The sequence below is a fragment of the Oncorhynchus mykiss genome, chromosome 9 (genome assembly GCF_057628025.1).
Source record: "Oncorhynchus mykiss isolate SJ-2025 chromosome 9, ASM5762802v1, whole genome shotgun sequence".
Classification (NCBI taxonomy): domain Eukaryota; kingdom Metazoa; phylum Chordata; class Actinopteri; order Salmoniformes; family Salmonidae; genus Oncorhynchus; species Oncorhynchus mykiss.
The window spans coordinates 51,001,292-51,024,910 of NC_143030.1; the positions used below are offsets into that span (position 1 = coordinate 51,001,292).

General features: G+C 42.6%; 1 protein-coding gene across 1 annotated transcript in view; it reads left to right on the forward strand.

Annotated features, from left to right (window-relative positions):
* The first annotated feature begins 257 nt into the window (after positions 1-257).
* The window catches only part of LOC110532211 (beta-citrylglutamate synthase B), a 28,042-nt gene continuing 4,680 nt past the window's right edge, over positions 258-23,619 (forward strand). Inside the window, exons 1-4 of the mRNA XM_021615907.3 lie at positions 258-1,295; positions 10,161-10,391; positions 16,766-16,852; positions 21,042-21,245. Coding sequence (XP_021471582.2) covers positions 1,133-1,295; positions 10,161-10,391; positions 16,766-16,852; positions 21,042-21,245 — 685 coding nt within the window. The 5' untranslated portion in view covers positions 258-1,132. The remainder of the gene's footprint in view (positions 1,296-10,160; positions 10,392-16,765; positions 16,853-21,041; positions 21,246-23,619) is intronic.

A 23,619-nucleotide genomic window follows, 5' to 3' on the forward strand; every position in this document is an offset into this window, starting at 1 on the left:
ATAATTCCTTACATTTCAGCATCACAACATGGAGACAGAGGCGTTAGTATTCACCAAACCTCCCAGCACCCGGTCTGAACCGGTTCGGGTGATGCGCAAACTCGTGATACTGAGTCCCCCCCTCTGTGCTGTAGCTTGTATGACACGCACTAAATCACAGCATTAGCGCGCCCACGTTAGCTACACCCCTGTGTTAATTCACGCATTGTCATTGGCTCACATGCCTTGCGAGCCTCCACAGCGTCAGCATCCTGATTGGACAATAAAACCGATTGCACTCGTTCTCGTCCGGTGCTTCGGATTTCACTTTAGAACCAATGGAATTGTATAAAATACGCAAACTCCGCCCATAGAGCTAAAACGAAAGCACGTACTTCAGCGACCGTTGGTTTATAAACTGCGATTGGTCGATATTATGGCATAAACTCGATTATCATTGGCCATATATTGTCCGGGAACGAGGAAAATTTAGTTGTAAACGAGGCGCGTGCTTGAAGGACAACGCAGGACTGAAAACAAGCGTGCACCTTTTCAGCACCGATCCTCGTGGATAGCGGTACAGGGCCATTCCACCAATTAATCAGACCAGACAAGCGTGGGGATACGAGCTGCATCGGTTTCTTCGATAATCATAGAGCTACCACAATTGTGTTATTCAGCCAAGCGGCTGCCGTGTTCACTGGGTAGTAGCTGTTGAGTTCCATGAGCGGTGGATTCGAAGCAAAACGGCACAAGCTTTGTTTGCCCTAAGGGCTGCAAGTGCAAGGAGCCATAGCTAGTACTGCTACCAGTATTGTTTTTAGAAGGGAAGAAACTGTGGTGCTCATTGTGATTCAACGGGTTCTTGGATCGAAAGGGACCAGGAATAACGGCCTGCAAATGAAGGGAAGCAAGTGGAAATCGAGTAATTAATCGACCACTAAAAGAACAGCTGTAATCGTGGTGTTAGATTTTTTTTTAGCCACATTGCTTGTTCGTGTAGCTGCACTCTATTGTATGAGCATCTTTGTATTATTCGCGTCAATCTCTGACTAGGATCCCGCGCTCTCGTTCGCCCGCCCGCCACCCTCTCGGCCACAGCTGTGTGTATTCTGTACTATTTTCAATCGGCACGACACAGTTTGATACAAATATGTGTTCTCGGGTTTGGTTTGTGACCGACCGGCGTATCCACCAGGAGTATCCGCAAGTCCAGATCCTTCGGGCTCTGAAACAGCGATGCGCCGAGGAGGATGTTGAATTCCGCTCACTTCTCATGGACCAAATCGTGCTCACCATCAGTGAGGGACAATTAGGCAAGTATCACTAGATTTGAAGTGGCACACCGTAATAATAGTCATGCCATTTTTCAACTGTTTTGAATTTGGGTTTAATCGTGTATTCTTGTTGTCTATGGTGGGGTGTATTTCAGTTGTAGTATTATATAGCCACTAGCGAGCCTAGCAGTAGCAGGTATTGTTCCGCACCGAAACACACACACAACTTGCTAGCGCGAGCTGCTGGCTAGCTAGCTAACTCTGTGACGTGACCGCCTAAACCTAGGTAAAAATTAGTTTACATTGGATTTGTGGTTTTCTTTCGTCAATAGTTATTGAACCAAGCATGCAATGACTATTAGAATTGTATATTATGAACCAGGGAAGGATGGAAAACAATATGACATTTTTTGAATAATAATAAAAAGTACGTTTCAGATTTAAATCTTCAATAGCTCTTAAACAAAGCATACTGTGACTGAAAATTATATATTCTGTATCTGGGGAGGATGGAGAACAATCCACACATTTTATTTTTGGGGAATAGCCTGATTCAGAATATGTGGTTGTCATAGTGATGGTACACTTAGTTTAAGAGCAATTGAAAGATTGCAATGTTTAATAATGTGTGGATTGTGGTTTAAGAGCTACTTAATTAAGATTTACATCTGAAACCTTACCCATGTTTTATACAAAATAAAAGTTTTTGATGGTTCTCCATCCTCCCATGACCTTTTTCATATTCATGGCATGCTTGATTCAATAGCTATTGGACGAGTGAACCGAATAAAACCGAATATCCAATATAAAACTAATTTGACTTAGGTATATCACCAACCCAGTTTCCAGACACCCTCGAATAGTCAGACAGAGATACTCCATGATGCCAAGCCAACAAATTTGCTAAATCGAATAGCTACTTTATTATATGCGTAGGTGGAAAATATTGTCTACATTATGGAAACGTATAAAACTACCTAGCTAACGTTATGCTGGATAGCTTTTGTGAACAAGTCACATTTTATTGGTCACATACACATATTTAGCAGATGTTATTGCGCAACACCCGCATCGTAATACAAAGAGAGTGGCTAGCTAGTAGCTAACGTTAGTAGGTTATGGGGTATTCTTCATGGGCCAGCACAGCTATGCTAGCTAACATTAATTCAATAGAAGTATCTAATAACGTTAAGCAGTAGAAGAAGATGTCGTGCAATTTTCATTGATTTGACTTGTAATTAGCTAAGTGAAGTGTGTAGTGGGTTTAGCTAGCTAGCTATATTGATTCACTTTTAGCTGTCTTCTATTTTTTTAAACTTGAGTCAACACGAGTACAACAATTGCAAATACATAGGAGATATTGGAATTCTCACGAGGCACTTGCATGCAGGGACAACAGATACAGGCTTCAGAACACAGACTTTAGCACCGATGGCTGGTGGGACAAGTCCAACAATAGCTACTATACGTTTATCACATATTAATATCCTTGGTTGCTTGATTTGAAGAACGTGAGGACCCTTGTTGTGTGGAATTTGGTGGTCAGACGTGAGCTTGGGTAAGGGGGGGGCGCATTTAGCTCAATGAGGTGGCAGGCTGTCTTATAGCACATCTTACATGATGGCATTGACTGAAGGGAGGGGGCAAGCTGACTCAGACCAGGAGGTGGGGATGGAGCTGTCTCTTTGACATGTGGCAGTGAGATTGGGAACGGCTTCCGAATCCAGAAGCCGCTTCCTCACGTGGGATGGAGCACGTACGATCTAGAAACCAGTGTACATTCTCTTCATCCTTCACATAGGCTACATGTTGAATCTGTTTCTCTACAGCAGTTGGGAAAAAACGTAGCTTACGAAATGACTTGCCTTACAAAATGGTGGTAAAGTCAAAGCCTGTCAGACACCCACTTTAACAATGGCCTAATTGGTAGATAGCCTAGTCTTCAATGCTGAATAATCTGTGACACACCCATGAGGAAGAGAGGGTAGGACTATTGGCCAAATCCATAACTGGATCACAGCTGTGTTTTGTGTGGCCTGCCTTCTTTTTTCTCACAGGGAGTCAGTCATACATTCTCATGACATGACAGGCCTTACAATGCATTGTAACCACATCATAATGCATTAGGCCTATACCTGCAGTGCTATCTAATAAACAGTATGAAATGACAGCAGGCTTGAAATGGTTCAGTATGTATCCGCCCTGTATTGTGTAAATAAGTTTAGTAGCAAAGTCCATTGTCATAGCCTGTTCCACGTAAAAGTGTTTAATGGATCCTCCATGTCCTCTGAACAGGCTATGTGCTCACTAGCTTGTCTGGAATACCAAAGATGGACCTTCACGTAAGAGGCCAAACCCAGTGATCAGCCAAAGGAATCTCACATCCCATGATTCAGTGATATAGAGTTGTGCAAGAGGTTACACAGGTTACGAATCGACACCGGATTCTTTGGCCTTCCACGTAGAGGCGACACACACACTTTTCACCGCTAGATAACAAATATAACACGTCCATAATATTATTGAAGGCAACAGGACACAGGATCTCTTGAGCCAGGGCCAATTGAACACATTGTGATTTTCCACCACCGTCAGTAATATGATGTGAGACGCATCAGTAATAGACCAAGAGCACAGTTCCCTATCTTTCCTTAATCATAATCTTAGCACTGGAACACTGAGGAAAGACTCCCCATTGACGAACCATGCTGATCCATCGGTTTCAAGTTTTATTGTCATGTGCACAGGATACAGCAGGTGTAAATCAGTACAGTGAAATGCTTACTTGCGAGCTCTTTCCAACAATGCAGAATAAAAGTAATAATATAGTTAAGAAAAAATAAATACAAGATAAGTAAAAAATAAACACAAGAATGTAAGTTATATACAGGTCAGAGCCAGTACTATTATTACAATGTGCAGGGATAATGGAGTGATTCAGTTAGGTATATACAGTGGGGTCTATAATTACTGGCATCCTTGATAAATACTGAGCTATGTTGTTTGTTAAAAAAAGAAGGGGAAATTGTATTTTGTATTAATAGAATTGGTCAGAGAAAGATATTTTGTTTGACAAGTAATACAAAAAAATCTCAAAGATGGGGGGGGGGGCAAAATTACCCCATGTTTTCATAATGACACTGAGCCTTTTTCAAAAATATTTTATGATATTGGAGAACACATTGGTAGGGATCTTAGACCATTCCTCCATACAGAATCCTTCCAGATCCTTGATATCCTTCACCTGCCCTCTTCAATTCTTCATAGGTTTTCAATGGGGTTCATGTCTTGAGACTGAAAAGGCCATAGCAAAATGTTGATTTTGTGGTCAATTAACCATTTCATTGTTGATTTTGATTAGTGATTAGGGTTATTGTCTTGCTGGAAGATACACTTGCGGCCAAGTGGCAGACTCCTGGCAGAGGCTACCGTTTTTTTGGCTAAATGTCCTGGCTTAGATGCCACTGACCTTAACAAGGGCCCCAGGACCAGTGGAAGCAAACTAGGCCATAACATCAACGATGTTGACTATAGCACCGGTTCCGGTCCAAGTGCCAATGCCTCCGGGCGGAGCTATGGTCAGATGACATGAAAATAGAGAACTTTGGCCATGCACACCAGTGGTGGGTTTGAAGCATATGCAGAAAAGTACCTCATACCTACGGTAAAATATTGTGGTGCATCATTGATGTTATGGAGCTATTTAGCTTCCACTGGGCCTGTGGCCCTTATTAAAGAGTAACTATCATGGATTTTTTTTTAGGGATATACAGTAAAGATGTTTTCGTCTTAGTTATAGTGAATCGCGTCAATTCTGGTTTTCATTTTGACAGTTAGTTGCAGAAGTGATATATTTTGGGCTTTAAGTTGTAAATCTAGCTCGTTTTGCCCCTAGCGGTTTGACTCTACATTTTAAAAAGTGATGTAGAGGCACATTGAGAAAGTTCCTCTAGTCTGTCATCTGAAGGGAGCGGTTCGGTATGATTGTCATAGCCTGTTCCAGATCTGCTGGGTGGTACCACCACAAGGCTTACTATTAAAACAGGTGACAGCTTGCTTTACTTGGCAATGGTCTTGGTAAGTGGAGTGTGCCAATAGTATATACTAAAGGCAACATGTAAAGTGTTGGACCCATGTTTCATGAGCTCAAATAAAATATCCCCGAAATGTTGAATACACAGAAAGGTTATTTCTCTCAAATGTTCTTCACAAATTTGTTTACATCCCTGTTAGTGAGCATTTCTCCTTTGCCAGAGTAATCCATCCACCTGACAGGTGTGGCATATCAAGAAGCTGATTAAACAACATGATCATTACACAGGTGCACCTCGCCACAGATGTATCAACTTTTGAGGGAGTGTGCATTTCAAATCAAAATCAAATTGTATTTGTCACATGCGCCGAATACAACAGGTGTAGACTTTACAGTGAAACGCTTACTTACAAGCCCTAACCAACAATGCAGTTTTATTTTTTTAAATAATAAAACATGTTATGATAAGAAATAAAAGTAACAAATAATTAAAGAGCAGCAGTAAAATAACAATAGCTAGGCTATATACAGGGGGTACAGGTACAGAGTCAATGTGTGGGGGCACCGGTTAGTTGAGAAGGTTGAGGTAATATGAATAATTAAAGTGACTATAACGGAGATAATAACAGAGAGTAGCAGCAGTGTAAAGGAGGGGGGGGTTTGAGGACCCATGCCAAATCTTTTCAGTCTCCTGGGGGGGACTACTTTTACTACTACTATGGACTACTTTTCCTGTAGTCCATAATCATCTCCTTTGTCTTGATCTCGTTGAGGGAGAGGTCGTTGTCCTGGCACCACACGGCCAGGTCTCTGACCTCCTCCCTATAGGCTGTCTTGTCAGTGATCAGGCCTACAACAGTTGTGTCATCGTCAAACTTAATGATGGCATTGGAGTCATGCCTGGCCGAGCAGTCATGAGTGAATAAGGAGTACAGGAGGGGACTGAGCACGCACACCTGAGGGGCCCCCGTGTTGAGGATCAGCGTGGCGGATGTGTTGTTACCTACCTTTAGCACCTGGGGGCGGCCCGTCAGGAAGTCCAGGATCCAGTTGCAGAGGGAGGTGTTTAGTCCCAGGGTCCTTAGCTTAGTGATGAGCTTTGAGAGTACTATGGTGTTGAATGCTGAGCTGTAGTCAATGAATAGCATTCTCACATAGGTGTTCCTTTTGTCCAGGCAATAGAGATTGCATCATTTTTGGATCTGTTGGGGCGGTATGCAAATTGGAGTGGGTCTAGGGTTTCTGAGATAATGGTGTTGATGTGAGCCATGACCAGCCTTTCAAAGCACTTCATGGCTACTCTCTACCAAGAGTGCTACGGGTCAGTAGTCATTTAGGCAGGTTACCTTAGTGTTCTTGGGCACAGGGACTATGGTGGTCTGCTTGAAACCTGTTGGTGTTACACTTAGACAGGGAGAGGTTGACAATTTGGCGTGCTGACTGCAGGAATGTCCACCAGAGCTGTTTCCAGATCAATGTTTATTTCTCTACCAAAAGCCACCTCCAACGTTGTTTTAGAGAATTTGGCAGTACGTCCTGTGCTGGCGTGAACTTACTCCAATGAAGTAGAGTAAGCAGAGGTAACTCTGCAGCAGAGGTAACTCTGGCTCTTCCATTCCTGGGTCGGTCCCCATGAGAGCTAGTTTCATCACAGCACTTGATGGTTTTAGCGGATGCGCTTGAAGAAACTTTCAAAGTTCTTTAAATTTTGACCTTCGTGTTTTAAAGTAATGATGGACTGTCTGTTTCTCTTTGTTTATTTGAGCTGTTCTTGCCCTAATATGGACTTGGTATTTTACCAAATAGGGCTGTCTTCTGTATACCACCCCTACCTTGTCACAACACAACTGATTGGCTCAAACGCATTAAGATGGAAAGAAATTCAATAAATTAACTGTTTAAGACATTACACCTGTTACTTGTGCAAAACTGTCATCAAGGCAAAGGGTGGCTACTTGTGTGTATATATTTTGATTTGTTTAACACTTTGTTGGTCACTACATGATTCTATATGTGTTATTTTATAGTTTGGTGTCTTCACTATTAGTCTACAATGTAGAACATTTGTCAAAATAAAGAAAAACCTTAAGATAAGTAGGTGTGTCCAAACTTTTGACTGGTACTGTATGTATTTTTTTCTTCTTCAAATATTTTATTTACAGTATTCGTCCCGTGCCCACACACTTCTAATTTTTAAAAGTGAAAGCATACCTGTAAGAGGGGTCACCCTGGTAGTACAGTAGATAGTAGGTTGTATATTGTACCCAAGACCGATCTGTGTATTAAGTTGACCATTGGAAAAAGAGCCGCCATAGAAAGCAGTCTCACAACAACTAATTTTCAAATTGGAGTGGGTCCAAGGTGTCTTGGATGATGGAGTTTATGTGTGCTGTGACCAGCCTTTCAAAAGCACTTCATCATTAAAGATGTGAGCGCTACAGGGGGGCGGTAGTCATTGTGGCAGTTTTCCTCCGTTATTGAGTACCGGATCGGTGGTAGTCCGGTTGAAACATGTGGGGATTACAGAATGGACAAGGAGCGGTTGAAAATGCCTGTGAATACGCCTGCCAGCTGGTCTGCACATTTCGTGATGACGCGCCCTAGAACACCGTAAGGCCGGGGGCCAAGCGTGTGTTAACCCGTTTAAAAGACTTAGGCCTACTAACGTCGTCTTCAGAGAGTGCGAGATCACTCAGTCCTCCGGAACAGCAGGGGAGATATATATGTATACCGAACAAAATTATAAACACAACATGTAAAGTGTTGGTCCCATGTTTCTTGAGCTGAAGTAAAATATCAGACATTTTCCATATGCACAAAAAGCTTATTTCTCTAAAATTTTGTGCACACATTTGTTTACCTCCCTTTTGGTGAGCATTTCTCCTTTGCCAAGATTATCCATCCACCTGACGGGTGTGGCATATCAAGAAGCTGGTGAACCTTGTGCTGGGCACAATAAAAGGCCACTAAAATGTGCAGTTTTGTCACACAACACAATGCCACAGATGTCTCAAGTTTTGAGGGAGCATCCAATTGGCATGCTGACTGCAGGAATGTCCACCAGAGCTGTTGCCTGAGAATTTAATGTTAATTTCTCTACCATAAACTGCCTCCAACATCGTTTTAGAGAAATCCATTTACATTGACTGATTTCCTTATAAGATTTGTTGTTCTGACAAGAGGAAGGTTATATGAACGTTTTCTGAATGTTCACATGGTACTATAGGTGTACCCACTCGCCCCAAATGAATGAACGGATTCATTGAGGTTTTCAATGTGCTCTGTGTAGTTCCCTTGGAAACCGAGACAAGTGATATGGACATTGTCTTGGCCAGTGTGTCCTCTAATACTTAATTGTAGCATGGCTCGCTCAACGACTGCACAATCAAAAGTGTGATTTGGGAGAAAAGGGTGTGTATGAATCATCCCCCAATTTGAATACTGAGAGTGAGGGGAGGGCTGACAGACTGCTATTCCTAAACAAACGCTTTCCACTTCTCAGAGTCACCCCCGCCACACACTTTTTCCCCACCGCCCCTGCAGTTCTTTATGCATACATCTCCAGCCTTTTCCATTTTTAATTTCTCTGGCCATCGTTTGAACCAAAAATGACCTATGTCCTTCCCTTTTTCTGTGAGCTCCTTTTAGCATCAGGAGCCAGTAATTGATAAACCCGTCACCTATCCTTTGTTTGTGTGCCTCAGTCACTGCGACCTCTGTCGATCCAGCGTTGACGCTGTCGCTTTGGTGAGTGGAGATCTTAAGATGGCTGAAAAGCAGGTCACGGTGGATTGAAGAGTGCTGCGTCAGTGACAAGCCTCTCTCCTCCCTCCCTCCTTCCCCCGCTCCACCTCTCGTACCATCATCACCCCATCTGCCTCTCCTTATTGTTCTTTCTTCCCGAATTAAAATGGCTGGTAGTAGGCCAAAATGGACTGTTAGTTGCCAGTTCAAATCGCACAGTGAGTAACCTCATGCACAACAAAACGTTCAAACACGCAAACTATGTCAATATAAATACACATATGTTTGTACACAATCTTTAGATGGGCTATACATAGCTATCTCTTGTATACCTTCTCAAACATGTGGTGCAAGATCATTCAGAGAATAGGTGCTGGTGTTACATCTTGTGTGCATGATCGTCGAAATCACTTATGTGTATTTAGGTTAAATCTCCCCTATTTGTGCTGATACCTTCTTATATTGGGAGCATGCAATGAACTGTAAGCTGTATTAAGTACACTGCTGGGGATCGGTGCTCCTCCAGGGGCGACGAATCTTGGTCCTGAGGCCAGAGAAGTTGGCAGTGCCACGGGGGAGCATGAGGATGTGGGCAGGGTGTGATGTGAGTGAGCGATGCAGGCAGGCAGGACCCAGTCCAAATGAAGCACTTACACCACTAGGTTACAGTACCCTACCTGGACCCATGCCTCTGCTACTCACAGCCAGCTCAGAACTCGCACATCCAGAGCAGCTCCATAATGACGAGCTGCGTACAAACACAGTAGTATCCGATCGCAGCTAGACTAGGCCCTACGTTTTTGGTGCAGTGGGAACAGATGTATGGGCGTGGCCTGAATGTTCCAAATGGGCACTAGCTACTCCTAGGTTGTCTGGGCTTCTGTTGTGTGAGACAGACAAAGCCAAGCCACTGTCGCTACCTGAGTTGCTCAGAAAAAATGTCATGTTGGCGTTCTTGAGTGAAAGTGTAGCCTGCATTTCCATATCGGTAGAAGATTGCGAAACCTGTCTATGTGATCAATCAATAATTGCCAAAGCTGTCTATATGAAGCTATGTGACGTGACATTGGGAATATTTTAAGATAGAGGCCTCTCTTTTCTCTCTCCTCCCCTCCTTTCATCCCCAGGTCTGCGGGTGGAGCAGGAGGTGGTGACGTCCTACCCTCAGGTGGCGGTGGTGCGGGTGCCCACCCCCTGGGTGCAGTCGGACAGCGACATCACGGTTCTGCGCCACCTGGAGAAGATGGGCTGCAGGCTGGTCAACCGGCCCCAGGCTATCCTCAACTGCGTCAACAAGTTCTGGACCTTCCAGGAGCTGGCCGGCCACGGGGTCCCCCTCCCAGACACCTTCTCTTACGGTGAGCTCCAAAGCTTGGTCCATATTGTTTCTGATTCCTGAGCTTAGAAAACCCATAATCTCTTGACTTTTCATGTTGTGTAGATGACATCCTTGATTATAATGATTTTCTGAAATGTATTTCTGTAACTGAAAGTGGATAACTACACTGAACAAAAATATATAAACGCAACATGTAAAGTGTTGGTCACATGTTTCAAGAGCTGAAATTGGAGATCCCAGAAATGTTCCATAAGCACAAAAAGCTTATTTCTCAAAAATGTTTCTCCTTTGCCAAGATAATCCATCCACCTGACAGGTGTGGCATATCAATAAGCTGATTAAACAGCATGATCGTTACACAGGCGCACCATGTGCGCTGGACAAAAAAAGGTCACTCTAAAATGTACAGTTTTGTCACACAACACAATGCCAGAGATGTCTCAAGTTTTGAGGGAGTGTGCAATTCGCATGCTGGCTGCAGGAATGTCCATCAGAGCTGTTGCCAGATAATTGAATGTTAATTTCTCTACCATAAGCCGTCTTGAACATCGTTTTGGCGAATTTGGCTGTACATTTAACCGGCCTCAGACCGCAGACTAAGTGTATGGTGTCGTGTGGGCGAGTGGTTTGCTGATGTCAACATTGTGAACAGAGTGCCCCATGGTGGCGGTGGTGTTATGGTATGGGCAGGCATAAGCTACGCACAACGAACTCAATGGCAATTTGAATGCACACAGATACCGTGATGAGATCCAGAGGCCCATTGTCGTACCGTTCCTCCACCTCCATCACCTCTTGTTTCAGCATGATAATGCACTGCCCCATGTCGCAAGGATCTGTACATAATTCCTGGAAGCTGAAAATGTCCCACTTTTTCCATGGACTGCATACTCACCAGATACAGTGCATTCGGAAAGTATTCAGACCCCTTTACTTTTTCCATATTTTGTTAGGTTACAGTCTTATTCTACAATGGATTAAATCGTTTTTCCCCCTCAAAAATCTACAGTCGTGGCCAAAAGTTTTGAGAATGACACAAATATTAATTTTCACTAAGTCTGCTGCCTCAGTTTGTATGATGGCAATTTGCACATACTCCAGAATGTTATGAAGAGTGATCAGATAAATTGCAATTAATTGCTAAGTCCCTCTTTGCCATGCAAATGAACTGAATCCCCCAAAAAACATTTCCACTGCATTTCAGCCCTGCCACAAAATGACCATCTGACATCATGTTGTTAATCCCACCAAAGTGTTTGATTTCGAATATGCTTTTCAGCAAAAGCACTACAAACGATTATGTTAAGTCTCCACCAAACCACAATAAGCACCGCCATTTTCCAGCGAAATACAGCATTCACAAAAAGCAGAAATAGAGATAAAATTAATCACTAACCTTGAATTATCTTCATCAGATGACACTCATAGGACTTCATGTTACACAATACATGCATGTTTTGTTTGATAAAGTTCATATTTTTATTAAATAAAATGTGAGTTTACATTTGTGTATTAGATTCACTAGTTCCAAAAACATCAAGTGATTTTGCATCGCCACATCGTTTCAACAGAAATACTCATCATAAATGTAGATGATATTACAAATTATACACATGGAATTATAGATATACCTCTCCTTAATGCAACCGCTGTGTCAGATTTCCAAAAATGTTTACGGAAAAAGCAACCCATGCAATACTCTGAGACGGAGCTCAGAACAGTAGCCAAATTAGCCGCCATGTTGGAGTCAACAGAAACCAGAAAATACAAGATAAATGTTTCCTTACCTTTTGATGAACTTCATCAGAATGCAGTCCTAGGAATCCCAGGTCCACAATAAATGCTTGATTTGTTCGAAAATGTCCGTTATTTATGTCCAATTCACTACTTTGGTTAGCGCGTTTGGTAAACAATTCCAAAGTTACAAAGCGCGTCCACTATAACATGACGAAATGTCCAAAAGTTCCGTAACAGTCAGTAGAAACATGTCAAACGATGTACTGAATCAATCTTTAGAATGTTGTTTACATATATCTTGAATAACGTTCCAACCGGAGAATTAGAATGACTTCAGATGACCGGTGGAACGCAGGCACCACCATTACAAAGCTTGCTCAGGAATGGCAGCAGGCAGGTGTGAGTGCATCTGCACGTACAGTGAGGCAAAGACTTTTGGAGGATGGCCTGGTGTCAAGAAGAGCAGCAAAGAAACCATTTCCAGGAAAAACATCGGGGACAGACTGATATTCTGCAAAAGGTACAGGGATTGGACTGCTGAAGACTGGGGTAAAGTAATTTTCTCTGAATCCCCTTTCCGATTGTTTGGGGCATCCGGAAAAAACCTTGTCCGGAGAAGACAAGGTGAGCGCTACCATCAGTACTGTGTCATGCCAACAGTAAAGCATCCTGAGAACATTCATGTGTGGGGTTGCTTCTCAGCCAAGGGAGTGGGCTCACTCACAATTTTGCCTAAGAACACAGCCATGAATAAAGAATGGTACCAACACATCCTCCGAGAGCAACTTCTCCCAACCTTCCAGGAACAGTTTGGTGACGAACAATGCCTTTTCCAGCATGATGGAGCACCTTGCCATAAGGCAAAGGTGATAACTATGTGGCTTGGGGAACAAAACATTGATATTTTGGGTCCATGGCCAGGAAACTCCCCAGACCTTTATCCCATTGAGAACTTGTGGTCAATCCTCAAGAGGCGGGTGGACAAACAAAAAAAAACAAATTCTGACAAACTCCAATCATTGATTATGCAAGAATGGGCTGCCATCAGTTAGGATGTGGCCCAGAAGTTAATTGACAGCATGCCAGGGTGGATTGCAGAGGTCTTGAAAAAGAAGGGTCGACACTGCAAATATTGAATCTTTGCATCAACTTCATGTAATTGTCAATACAATTATTTGACACTTGTTAAATGCTTGTAATTATACTTCAGTATTCCATAACATCTCACAAAAATATCTAAAGACTCTGAAATTAATATTTGTGTCATTCTTAAAACTTTTGGCCACGACTGTACACACAACACCCCATAATGACAAAGCAAAAACAGTTTTTCTTAATGTTTGGAAATGTATAATTTATTTTACTGAAATGTCACATTTACATAAGTTTTCTGACCCTTTACTCAGTACTTTATTGAAGCACCTTTTGGCAGCGATTATAGCCTCGACTCTTCTTGGGTATGGCACTACAAGATTGGTACACCTGTATTTGGGGAGTTTCTCCCATTCTTCTCTGCAGATCCACTCAAGCTCTGTCAGGTTATATGGGGAGTGTCGCTGCACAGCTGTTTTCAGGTCTATCCAGAGATGTTCAATCGGGTTCAGGTCCGGGCTTTGGCTGGGCCACTCAAGGACATTGAGACTTGTCTCGAAGCCACTCCTGCGTTGTCTTGGCTGTGTGCTTAGGGTTGTTGTCCTGTTGGAAGATGCACCTTCACCCCAGTCTGAGGTTCTGAGTGCTCTGGAGCAGGTTTTCATCAAGGATCTCTCTGTACTTTGCTCCATTCATCTTTCATCCCTCGATCCTGACTAGTCTCCTAGTCCCTGCTGCTAAAAATCATCCCCACAGCATGATGCTGCCACCACCATGCTGCACCGTAGGGATGGTGCCTGGTTTCCTCCAGAAGGTACACTTGGCATTCAGGCCAAAGAGTTCAGTCTTGGTTTCATCAGACCAGAGAATGTTGTTGCTTATGGTCTGTAGAGTCCTTTAGGTGCCTTTTGGGAAACTCCAAACAGCTGTTGTACCTTTATCTGAGGAGTGGCTCCCGTTTGGCCACTCTACTATACATGCCTGATTGGTGGAGTGCTACAGAGATGGTTGTCCTTCTGGAAGGTTTTCCCATCTCCACAGTAGAACTCTGGAGCTCTGTCAGAGTGACCATCAGGTTCTTGGTCACCTCCCTGACCAAGGCCCTTCCCCCCCGATTGCTCAGTTTGGCCAGGCGGCCAGCTCTAGGAAGAGTCTTGGTGGTTCCAAACTCACACTTAAGACAGCTTGTAAGGAGTCGACTCAAGGAATCTCGGACAGTTTGTCCAGGTTAAATCCTTTAATTCATCGCGATGGAAGGGTTGCGCTTCAACCAATACCATGGAAGCTTGAGTTTTTCTTTACATGGCTTATATACTGTCACATGATGCACTTCTTATTGGTCGGTACAGAACTACTCATACTTCAAATATGGCATTAACATGAGGTTAACAGAGAGCTGACTGACATGGTACTTAAAAATAAATGGTTCAAACTGGTCAACAACTCAACTTATCCCCTCCAGGAGAATGTGTCCTGCTCAGCAACCTTACTGCCCAGAATAGGCAGAGCTCTTCCAGATGAATTCCTCAGCGGAGTGGCCCTTTATAGCACAGACATCTGACCACAAGTGAAGGGTTAAAACACACACACACACACACACACACACACACACACACACACACACACACACACACACACACACACACACTCACACACACACACACTACTTGAGATCTTATATGGATATATATTGGACTAATAACTAAGGATATACTGCTTAAAATCTACAACATTATCACGAAATAAAAGTCCTTACACTACCGCAGATTGTACATAAAGCGGAAGACTACTAAATCAAAGCACAGCTGCTCTCTTTGTTCTTGAAGTGAGGGCAATGATAATGAATTGGGTGCATCCTTGTATCAGAGATATGCCATCTTAAATATTTGTTATTTATTTTACTAGGCATGTCAGTTAAAAACAATTTCTTATTTACAATGACGACCTACCGGGGAACACTGGGTTAACTGCCTTGTTCAGGGGTAGAAGGACATATTTTTACCTTGTCAGCTCAGGGATTCGATCCAGCAACCTTTTGGTTACCGGCCCAACGCTCTAACCACTAGGCTACCTGCCTCACAGGGAATGATTCGCCAAGCATGCTTTTAAATGCGCTTGAGTTGGTCTGAGTATAGACATAGTCTAGACATAGTCATGACAAATGGTTCTACAACCAGGATTAACATAAAAAGTCACCCGATAGTATAATCTTAAGATTCAAAACAGAAAGAGTATCTCACATCCAATCCCCTCCTCTATCATCATCCCTTTCTCAGACACAAATAATCTGTGTCATTTTGGGGAATTTGTCACATTTTCCATGGAATTTCTTTCTTCTTTACGTTGGACAAAGCAGGATGTGTAAGAACACAGGCAGGCAACAGGGCCTGTACGTCCTAAGCCAAAACCACACACTCGCTGTGTTTTTGTTTTGTTTTAAGACCAGATCAAATCTGACAGCGACTGTGTATTTAGATTATTTATTTTTTGCCACTGCAAAAATCGAATGCCGTGTGTTTTGGCAAGGGCAGCAGGGATAATCTTTCCCGAATAGCATTCAGAAAAACGAGGCCAGGCAGACCAGGCGGTGCAGGGAAGCTGGAGTGCTTATGTAATGTGCCCCTCCACCCTCATGACTTTGAAAATAAAAGATCCCTCCCTCCTGCCCCTCCCCTCCTCTGGCTCTAACCCTGCCACAGCAGCCAGTAACATGGTCGAACTGAGCTTTAAATTGAATGTGCTGCTGTCTCTGTGTCTCTCTCTCTTTTTCTGTCTCTCTCTCTCATTCTCACAGCAGTGTGGACGTGTGCTTTTTGAAAAAGGCATGTGCAGGGCAGCTCACATCTGGTTCTCTGTTAAAACGCCAGACCAGAGACCGAGAGCACAGAAAAAATCTAAATGATCCTGTGTTTCCTTCTCGCTCAAATTTCAGTGCTCAATATTCCAAACAGTTCAGTCCCAGACAGAGCAAACTGAAGCAGAGCTCTCTCTCTCCAAATGACGTTTAAATGTCAATAGTGTTCTTAATGGTCAATTGTATTAGAAGTATTATCAGATATAGTCACATGAAAAGTCAGAGACGATAAAACAGCCAAGTATAAATACAGAATGACATACCCACAGCAATCCTCATCCAATGGCAATCATTTCTTATTAGCCACGAGTCATCCGTAAGGCGCAATCCATTCTGAAGGGCTCCCAGCATCCCTTGTTTGATTAATTTATCTTTCTTCCCTCAGAGGGCAGATACAGGCTCCCCAAGTTTAAAACGAATACGTCTGAAATACTGTTAATTGTGCATATTGCTCTATTGATTGTTTTGGTGTATATTATTGTCATGTGTTCAATGTGTTTTTACTACATGCTGCAAAATCAATTGCCACCCTGGGATAATAAAGACTAAACTACTCTACTTCTTGCTTCACAAGTCACAACATGGATCCTATAGCAACAAACCCCATTCCGCACGGTCAAATGACTGAGGTACACAGAGGGTTAATAGAGGGGGTTTGATCATTGGACAAATTGTAACGTGTATGTGTGTCGGTCTTGTGTGTTTCGTAGGAGGACACGAGAACTTCCGCAAGATGATCGACGAGGCGGAACCGCTGGGCTACCCCGTGGTGGTGAAGAACACTCGTGGCCACAGAGGTCAGTCTGACTGCAACCATCCCTCCCCTCTCTCATTGCTGTCTCTTTACAGCCCAGGCTTCTGGGTTTATGCAAACCCGTCTCTCTCTACTCCTCTTCCACCATTTAAGGCACTGCATCTCAGTGTAAGAGGTGTCGCTATATTACCTGGTTCAAATCCAGGCTAACACATCTAGCTGTGATTGGGAGTCCCATAGGGCGGCGCACAATTTGACTAGGTTTGGCCGGGATAGGCCGTCATTGTAAATAAGAATGTGTTCTTAACCGACTTGCATAGTTAAATCAAGGTCAAATATGCATTGTGGCCAATGGCACCTTGGTCCATCTAATATAATTTGACAAATGAGTGCTAATTGTTTGAGGAAAGCACCAAGTATGAATCTTTGACAGCTTATTTAAACCCATATTAATAATCACGGTCCCTTTCTTTTTATATTTTATTACTTTATTTATTTTATGGATTGCCAGAGACCTTTTTTAGAACCCTGCCATTTTGGGAAGAGATTGACCACGGGCTATTCCACAGAGGCCTACCGGCCCATCAACCTATCTATTCATAGTCATTGACACTTTAGTTGGTCTCCTAGTTGGTCGTCCATTGTCTGTATGGATAATAGACTTTGGGTAGCGACAGGGCATAGACTATCAAGATAAGGCATTGTTAAGGAAAAGGACCATTGGTGGAGATCAGCCAATGAGCCATTTCTTGAGCATTTAACAGGACTTAAGATCCAAATACCTAGCCAATAGCAATACCAATGGGAAGAGCCATTCCTTCTTTTCTCACATGTAAAGCTAAGTGGTCCTCTGTGTTGAATGTGTAGTCTGGTTGGCTGGTTGACACTGGGTTTTAGTGAGTGTGCCACCCCCCTCTATCTCATTGGACAGCTGTTTTGCTCCTGTTCCATGGGGCCTTGTCCTGTTGTTTGATCTCAGCTATGAGGTGTCATGGCTACCATTTTGTCCTGTCTGTGTGGTGTAAGCAACGCAACCTATTCAAATATCTCTACACACACCCCACCACACTCGCATGCTCCTCTCACGGGTCTCCCTCCCTGGTCCCTCAGTCAACGCTGACCTGTGTTGGGGTTAGAGGACATGCCACTGAGCACGAGGACAGAGTCTGCACTAATTAAAATGGGCCCTGGCATTTTTGCTAGCTAGTGCGAGAGGCATTCTGCTCTCTCCCCACCATGGCTTCTCAGTCAGTGTCCCGAGTGTCTTGAAAGATGACTACATTTAAATTGTTACATGGCCTTTCATGTGAGAGGTGTCAGCGTTCACAATATCACTGTCAGCTTCAGAAAAATACTGAAAGTACGCACAGTGTCTTCAGAAAGTATTCACACCCCTTGACTTTTTCCACATTTTGTTGTGTGACAGCCTGAATTTTTTATTTGATTAATTTGAGCTTTTGTGTCATTGGCCTACACACAATTCCTCACAATGTCAAAGTGGAATTATGTTTTCACTACATTTTTACAAATTAATTAAAAATGAAAATCTGAAATGTCTCGAGTCAATAACTATTCAGCCCCTTTGTTATGGCACGCCTAATTAAGTTCAGGAGTAAAAATGTGCATGTGCAAGTCATATAATAAGTCACATAATAAATATGAACAACTGACTAGGTATCCCCCTTTCCCTTACAAGCCCTTAATCAACAACGCAGTTCAAGAATTAGAGTTAAGAAAAGATTGACTAAATAAACGTAAACATTTAAAAATATAAAATCTACAAGTAACACAAGAAAATTACATAACAATAACGAGGCTATATACAGGGGGTACCGGTACCGAGTCAATGTGCGGTGGTACAGGTTAGTCGAGGTAATCTGTAAAAAGTGACTATGCTTACATGTAGATAATAAACAGCGAATAGCAGCCGTGTAAAAACAATGTAAATAGTTTGGGTGGCCATTTGATTAATTGTTTAGCAGTCTTATAGAGGGGGTAGAAGCTGTTAAGGAGCCTTTGGTCCTAGACTTGGCGCTCCGGTACCGCTTGCCGTGCAGGAGAAGAGAGAACAGTCTATGACTTGGGTGACTGGAGTCTTTGACAATGTTTTGGGCCTTCCTCTGACACCACCTAGTATATAGGTCCTGGGTGGCAGGAAGCTTGGCCCCAGTGATGTACTGGGCCATATGCACTACCCTCTGTAGCGCCTTACGGTCAGATGCCGAGCAGTTGTCATACCAGGCGGTGATGCAACCTGTTTGGATGCTCTCGATGGTGCAGCTGTAGAACCTTTTGAGGATCTGGGGACCCATGCAAAATCTTTTCAGTCACCTGAGGGGGAAAATGCGTTGTTTAATAGTCTTTAACATAATTTTTTAATGACTACCTCATCTCTGTACCCCACACATACAATTATCTGTAAGGTCCCTTAGTCGAGCAGTGAATTTCAAACACCGATTCAATCACAAAGACCAGGGATGTTTTCCAATGCCTCTCAAAGAAGGGAACCTATTGGTAGATGTCTGCTTAAAACAATTATGCCGACATTCAATATCCTTTGAGCATGGTGAAGTTATTAATTACACTTTGAATGGTGTATCAATACACAGAGTCACTACAAAGAAAGACATCCTTCCTAACTCAGTACCCGGAGAGTAAGGAAACCGTTCGGGGGTTTCACCATGAGGCCAATGGTGGCTTTAAAACAGTCACATCATTTAATGGCTGGGATTGGAGAGAACTGAGGATGGATCAACAACATTGTAGTTCCTCAACAATACTACCCTAATTGACAGAGTGAAAAGAAGGAAGCCTGTATAACAATGCACTAAAGTAATATAGCAAAACATGTGGCAAAGCAATTAACATTATGTCCTGAATACGAAGTGTTATGTTTGGAGCGAATCGATAACAGCACATTGTTGAGTACCACTCTCCATATTTTCAAGCATAGTGGTGGTTGCATCATGTTATGGGTATGCTTGTAATTCTTAAGGACTGGGGAGCTAAAACCTGGTTCAGTCTGCTTTCTACCAGACACTGGGATATCAAATTGTATTTGTCACATGCGACGAATAGGTGTAGACCTTACAGTGAAATGCTTACTTAAAAGGCCTTAACCAACAATGCAGTTTTATGATTAATAAATGTTAGGTAAAGAATAGATAAGAAATAAAAATAGCAAATAATTAAAGAGCAGCTGTAAAGTAACAGTGAGGCTATATACAGGGGTACAGAGTTAATGTAAAATATGACATTTTGTGCACCAGCTGTTTACAAATATACACAGACCGCCACCAGATATATACACAGACTGGAAATGAATTCATCTTTCAGCAGGACAATGACCTAAAACACAAGACCAAATTTACGCTGGAGTTGTTACTAAGAGTACAGTGAATATTCCTGAGTTGCCGAATTACAGTTTTGACTTAAATCTGCTTGAAAATCTATGGCAAGACCTGAAAATGTCTGTCTAGCAATGATCAAGAGCCAATTTGACAGCTTGAAGAATTCTTTAAAGAATAATGGGCAAATGTTGTGCAATCCAGGGGACAATCCCGAAAGACTCACAACTGTAATCGCTGCCCAAGTTGATTCTAACATGTATTGACTCAGGGTTTCAATATTTATCTAATCAACATATATTAGTGTTTTATTTAGGGCTCCCGAGTGGCGCAGCGGTCTAAGGCACTGCATCTCAGTGTTAGAGGTGTCACTACAGACCCTGGTTTGATTCCAGGCTGTATCATAACCAGCCGTGATTGGGAGTCCCATTGGGCGGCGCACAATTGGCCCAGGATCGTCTGGGTTAGGGTTTGGCCGGGGTATCCCGTCATTGTAAATAAGAATTTGTTCTTAACTGACTTGCCTAGTTAAATAAAGGTAACATTTTTCTTTTACGGAGTATTTTGTGTAGATCGTTGACACAAAAAAAAGAGACTTAAATCCATTTTAATCCCACTTTGTAACACAACAGAATGTGGAAAAGGTCAAGGGGTGTGAGTACTTTCTGAAGGCACTGTTTGCAGAGTATTACATGGTCAGGAGGGCAATGGTCAGATAAATGGATGATGACTTTTGTGACTGAAAACCCTTGCTCACTTTCTGTTTAACTCAATCATTGTCTTTTAAAGCATCTTTGAGATTCTTGAGATGTAATGAGAAGTTCTACATTTCTCCCTACCCTACACTCCTCAACAACCCCCCCACACCCCACCCCTCTCTCACAGGAAAGGCAGTGTTCCTGGCCAGGGACAAGCACCACCTGGCTGACCTGAGCCACCTGATTCGCCACGACGCTCCCTACCTCTTCCAGGAGTACGTGAAAGAGTCGCACGGTCGCGACGTCCGGGTGGTGCTGGTGGGCGGCCGTGTCATTGGCTCCATGCTGCGCTGCTCCACCGACGGACGCATGCAGAGCAACTGCTCCCTGGGTGAGTGATGCTGGCCAGAGGAGAGAAGGTTATTATTCTTGGACAATGGAAGTTTGTTTTTTATGCTTCTTGTTTACAACCAACATGTTTCAGCATGTAGCCTTCATCAGGGTTTTACAGACAATATAAATTAGGTTTATGTGATGCTGTTTATGTGATGCTGTCACCACAGTGTCTATAGACTGGTTATTGCTAGAGAAAACCAAGGTCAGAGTCAAATCTGTTTTTTTTTATGGAGTTCTAATCTCTCGTGGACAGATTCTCGTGGACAGATAAAACGGCAATAATCTGTCAAGGCTCACGTAGAATTATGTGATTACGAGCAGGAGTGTTGATTATTTGGATGAATCAGGATAGGGTGAAGACGGTGCTTAACCTGTCTGGGAACGGGGTTCCACATCTCATTCCGCTGGCGGGACCCCTCGCCAACAGCCAATGAAATTGCAGGGCGCCAAATACAAATCAACAGAAATCTCATAAATCTAATTTCTCAAACATACAAGTATTAGGCACCATTTTAAAGATAACATTCTTGTTAATCCAGCCACAGTGTCTGATTTCAAAAATGCTTTACAGCGAAAGCTCCACAAACGATTATGTTAGGTCACCACCAAGTCACAGAAAAACCCAGCCATTTTTCCAGCCAAAGAGAGGAGTCACAAAAAGCACAAATAGAGATAAAATGAATCACTAACCTTTGATGATCTTCATCAGAAAACACTCATAGGACTTCATGTTACACAACACATGTATGTTTTGTTTGATAAAGTGCATATTTATATCCCAAAATCAAATTTTACATTGGCGTGTTATGTTCAGTAGTTCCAAAACATGCAGTGATTTACAGAAATACTCATTATAAATGTTGATGAAAATACAAGTGTTATGCATGGAATTATAGATACACTTCTCCTAATGCAACCGCTGTGTCAGATTTCAAGAAAACTTTACGGAAAAAGCATACCATGCAATAATCTTGAGTACGGAGCTCAGAGCCCAAACCAGCTAAAATAAATATTTGCCATGTTGCACAGTCAACATTAGTCAGAAATAGCATTATAAATATTCACTTACCTTTGATGATCTTCATCAGAATGCACACCCAGGACTCCCAGTTCCACAATAAATGTTTGATTTGTTCGATAAAGTTCATCTTTTATGTCCATATACCTCCTTTTGTTAGGGCGTTTGGTAAACAAATCAAAACGCGCGTGCAACTTCCAGCGGAAAGGTCGGACGAAAATTCCCCAAAGTTATATTACTCGTCGTAGAAACATATCAAACAATGTATACAATCAATCTTTAGGATGTTTTTATCATAAATGTTCAATAATGTTCCAACTGGAGAATTCCATTGTCTGTAGAATAGCAATGGACCGGGAGCTACCTCTCATGTGAATGCGCGTGACTGAGCTCGTGGCTGCTGGCAGACCTCTGACTCATTCCCCTCTCATTCAGCCCCCCTTCATAGTAGAAGCATCAAACAACGGTCTAAAGACGGTTGACATCTAGTGGAAACCTTAGGAAGTGCAAAATAACTCATATCCCACTGTATCTTCAATAGGGGCTGAGTTGAAAAACTACAAACCTCAGATTTCCCACTTCCTGTTTTGATTTTTCTCGGGTTTTTGCCTGCCATATGAGTTCTGTTATACTCACAGACATCATTCAAACAGTTTTAGAAACTTCAGAGTGTTTTCTATCCAATACTACGCATATAATATGCATATATTAGCATCTGGGACTGAGTAGGAGGCCGTTTACTCTGGGCACGCTTTTCATCCAAAAGAGAAAATGCTGCCCCCTATCCCAATGAAGTTAAACTGGTGCAGAGATTTTTAAGCCTATGTGTGTTTGATAAACGGTTTCCGCTAGATTCCACAGGCACAAAGTCAAAATGGTCTGTATTGTAAGAATGCATGTCTACAAAACACGGGCGACGGGAGGGGTTTGGCCAAGAGATTCCGTTTGCGAGGGAGGAGATTTCGCTTCCTTCCTTTGCACAAAGGTAATCACAGTTAACGGCATTCCCCCCAGAAGAAAATTAGAAACTTTCTCACAGAAATTTACCTCTGAATAACCGCGATTAATGGAGTTCCATAAAACAAATGTTGCTTTGTTATGTTATTTTCAATTAATGAGAATTTCTTTAGTTGGCTAAGAAACTCTTTTTTTTTACCCTGAACGTTGTATTTCCATTAGTTTTGTTTATTTTGTGGTTCACAAGAGGATTCCAATGGATTTTTGCAGAGTCATAGTTTGTCTATGTTAGGAAACCACACCATATCATAGGGAACAGTAAGAGGAGCAGTGCACTTGAATTTGACCACAGAAGGGCAATGTAGTTAGTTCTCTTGAACGTGACTTTGTGGTT